Source organism: Bison bison, unplaced genomic scaffold (genome assembly GCF_000754665.1).
Source record: "Bison bison bison isolate TAMUID 2011002044 unplaced genomic scaffold, Bison_UMD1.0 scf7180017864327, whole genome shotgun sequence".
NCBI lineage: Eukaryota > Metazoa > Chordata > Mammalia > Artiodactyla > Bovidae > Bison > Bison bison.
Genome location: NW_011494899.1, coordinates 5,375,089 through 5,379,308, shown reverse-complemented (window position 1 = coordinate 5,379,308; position 4,220 = coordinate 5,375,089). Strand labels below are relative to the sequence as shown.

Genomic DNA, 4,220 nt, shown 5'->3' with positions numbered 1-4,220 from the left:
TGAAACTCCAATACTTTGGCCACCTCATGTGAAGAGTTGACTCATTGGAAAAGACTCTGATGCTGGGAGGGATTGGGGGCAGGAGGAGAAGGGGACAACAGAGAATGAGATGGCTGGATGGCTTCACCAACTTGATGGACATGAGTTTGAGTGAACTCTGGGAGTTGGTGATGGACAGGGAGGCCTGGTGTGCTGCAATTCATGGGGTTGCAAAGAGTTGGACATGACTGAGCTACTGAACTGAACTGAACTGAAGTGAACAATCTAAAATAATAAATGATAAGAAGAATCAGAAATGAGACAGAAAAACCCACAGCAACCAAGGACCGTTTAGATAAAGAGCAATTGTGTTTTATATCTTAGTACCTCCTGTGGTGCTGTTAAAAAAAAATCTGATCATAAAAATCAAACATGAATACATTCTCCTTATAAATGATGGAAACAACACTTAAAATACCTTGAACTTCTCTTCATCACTGTTCTCTCTATTTCTTTCATCCTCCTTAAAAATAATTACTTTTTACAGCTGGGGGGGTATTTCTGGGTCTTTTTTTTTTCTTACAGAAATACATACATGTACATGTACACATTTATAGTTTGGGGCTTTTCATTTCATTGCTTCAGATTGAATGCTGTGTCCTCCACATATTTGTATGCTGAAACCTAATCCCAAGTGTGGTGGTATTTGGAGGTGTGACTTTTAGGAGGTGATTAGGTCTTGAGGGTGGAGCCCCCATGAATGGGGTTAGTACTCCCATAAAAGAGACCCTGGTGAACCTCTCTTATCCCTTCCCCATGTGAGAACACAGCAAGAAGGCAGCCTGCTATGAGCCAGGAGGTGAGCCCTAACCAGACATGAATCTGCTGGCCCCTAGATCTTGGGCTTCTCGGTCTCCAGAACTTGAGAAGTAAAGTTCTCCTGTTTTTAAGCCAAACCATCCAGACTGTGGCATTTGGTTACAGCAATTCAAATGAATTAAGACATTCATAAAGTAGGTCAGTATATGAGGAGTACTGCAACTTGTATTTTCCACTTAATAATATGCCTTGGGGATCTTCTATGCCTTCTTTCTTTGTTAATAGCTGGATCATATTCCATAGTTCATTTAAATATTCCATTGATGGACATTTAAGCACTTAGCAATTTTTTTTATTATTTCATGTAATGCTGAAATTAACATTGTTGTATGTATATTTTGGTAGTATGTACTAGAATTTCTGTAGTACATATTCCCAGCTGTTGAAATGGAATGGTGAATCAAAATACATATACAATGCCATTCTATTAGATATTTCCATACTGTCCTCTCAAAATGCTTTAGTAATTAATGAAATGTGCATTGTGCAAACAAGGAATAAGCATGTCTATTTTCCTGCACAGGATGGTGCTGTCCTATTTAGATTTACCATCCTGATGAGTGGACAACTATATGTCATCGTTTTAATTTGTTTTTCCCTACTAGTAACATGGAACATCTTTTCGTGTTTGCTGGCCATTTATAGCTTTTTGTTCTGTGAATTGTCTGCATTCTGTGCTCATTTTTCTACTATATGCTTGTCTTTTAAAATTTTTTTGGTAAGAATTCTTTATACATTTTGGATAGTAATCCTTTTTCTACAATACATGTTGAAGACAGTTTTCCTAATAAGTTGTGTGATCAGTTTCACTCAGTGTTTTTCACCAGTTAACATTTTTTAAATATTAGCAGTCAAATCTGTCCATTTTTCCCCCTGAGGTCTGGGAGTCACTCTCCATACCAAAATTATACAACTATCCTGCAATTTAGTAATACATTTAGAATTTTATCTCCTGTTTATTTCTTTTAAATCCAACTCCAATTTATGGTTTAGTATGGTGTGTGATAGGAAAGAAGTCACTTTGCAGTTTATGAATTATAATTAATGATGGTTCTGAGCCATATTAGATGATTACATTAATAGCCTCTCAGGTTAAGAAAAGCAAAGAAAAGAGAAACTTTGAGAAAAAAGACTCCTGTAAATGGCTTAAGGATTGGGTTTCCTTCGTGCATTAAATAATTCGCTTCTGTAGAACAGTGCACTGCCCTACCAGATTAATGAGGCTTTGCTGAAATTTCCTTAGCCAGGCAACACATTTGTCAGGCCATCAGGTAAACCTCAGGTTATCCTCTCATTAATTTGAAGGACATTTATCAAACCCAAGAAAGAAGAGAATCCATATAAGGAAAGATAAGAACAATTAAAAGGAAGTAGAGGGACTTTCCTGGTGGTGCAGTGGATAAGAATCCAGCTGCCAATGCAGGGGACACAGTTTTGATCTCTGATCTGGGAAGATTCCACATGTCTCAGAGCAACTAACTCTGTGTGCCACAACCACTGAGCCTACGTGCTGTGACTACTGAGCCTGCACAGCTAGAGCCCGTGCTCAGCCACAAGAGAAGCCACCACAACAAAAAGTAGCCTCTGCTCGCAGCAACTACAGAAAGCCCATGAGCAACCTGGGCTCAAAATAACTACAAAAATAGTTATTATATTATTGCTACAAAAATAGCAACAAAAATAACTACATTTAAAAAAAAAAAAACAAAACCAAGTTGATTTAAAAAAAAAAAAGGAAGTAGAAAACTCCAGAGTCTACAGTACACATATTACCGTATTCGGGACAGAGTGTTCCGGAGCCCAACTACGTAAAACAAGATGTTGGCATCAGTGTTGCTGTAGATGCTGTTGATGGCGGCCATGGCAGCGCCCATCCTGCCTGCTGCTGCACAGATCACCACCGGAATTTCATCCTCCATCTCCTCCGGGGTCTCAGAGTCATCATCTGGAAACATCAGAAGCAGAGTCTTGGAACATGAAGGAATTTCACAGTCCGGCTTGTCTTTCCCACTCCAAGGGGAAGACACACAGTGGGGAAGGGACTGTCCATCATTCTCCAATATCCAACTTTCCTTCTCTCAGAACATTGGAAATTTAGCTGGCACATAGCCAACCACTATTTTTCTAGACTCCCTTGCAGCTTTAAGTGACTAAGTGTTGACCAGTGAGATGTTGGTGTCAGTATATGTGCAACGATTATGTTTGCCTTTAAAAAGAATGTGGGGATTTCCCTGGTGGTCCACTGGTTAAGTGGTTGAGTGAAACTATTCTATATTCTATGATAGTAGATAAATGTCATTATCAATTTCTCAAAACCTGTAGAATGAATAACACCAGGGGTAAACCCTAATGTGAACACTGGTGGGGATTCCCCAAAAGTTCAGTGCTTAGGACTCAGAGCTTCCACTGCAAGGGGTTTGATGCCTGGTCAGGGAACAAAGATCCTGCATGCCTCGTAGTATGGCCAAAAAAAAAAAAAGAAGAAGAAATAAAGAAAGAAATTAACTATGGACACTGGTGATAATGATGTGTTAATGTAAGTCCATGGAATGTAATACATGTACCACTCTGGTGCAAGATGTTAATAGTGGGGGAGGCAGTGCGTATGTGTGTGTGTATGTATGTGTTTGTCTGTGTATGTGTGGTGGAAGGAGGAATGGGAGAAGTCTCTGTACCTTCTGCTCAGTTTTGCTGTGAACCTAAAACTGCCCTAAAAAGTAAAGTCTATTAAAAAATCAACACGCACTTCTTGAAAAACTCCAGCCCAAACAGAAGAGAATCCAGTAAATGGTGATCATTTTCTGCAGCCCTCTCAGCCTCCATTTCAAAGGCAGACCTTCTGCCAGGTGGGTGTGTGCCTCTCAAACCCTTCTTAATGTACACCCAAAGCATGTAAACTACACACTGTATAAATATTACATGAAATTTGATGAATTATTTTAAAACCAAAATGAAATCATACTTTCATAGTCTCTGTAACTTGCTTTTTTCATATAACATACCACAGATATCCATCTTTCAATGCCAACATTGTGTTCTTTTGGGCAGTATTTTATAGCACCGATTGCTTTTTAAAATTTTAACACTGAATGGGATAAAAATGTGCTACTGGATAAATTTATGTGGTCCAAACACTTTATCACATATAAATGTATGGCCAATTAAATAGTCAGGATATGTGCTTTCTAACAGTTCTTTTCAGTTCAGTTCAGTCGCTCAGTCGTGTCCGACTCTTTGCGACCCCATGAATCGCAGCATGCCAGGCCTCCCTGTCCATCACCAACTCCTGGAGTTCACTCAGGCTCACGTCCATCGAGTCAGTGATGCCATCCAGCCATCTCATTCTCTGTTGTCTCCTTCTC

The 4,220-nt window shown here is 39.4% G+C and overlaps 1 protein-coding gene across 1 annotated transcript in view; it reads right to left on the bottom strand.

Moving 5' to 3' along the window:
• The window catches only part of GLT8D2 (glycosyltransferase 8 domain containing 2), a 42,423-nt gene that overhangs the window by 12,463 nt on the left and 25,740 nt on the right, over positions 1-4,220 (bottom strand). The window contains exon 4 of the mRNA XM_010853417.1: positions 2,632-2,803. Within this exon, the coding sequence (XP_010851719.1) occupies positions 2,632-2,803 (172 nt within the window). The remainder of the gene's footprint in view (positions 1-2,631; positions 2,804-4,220) is intronic.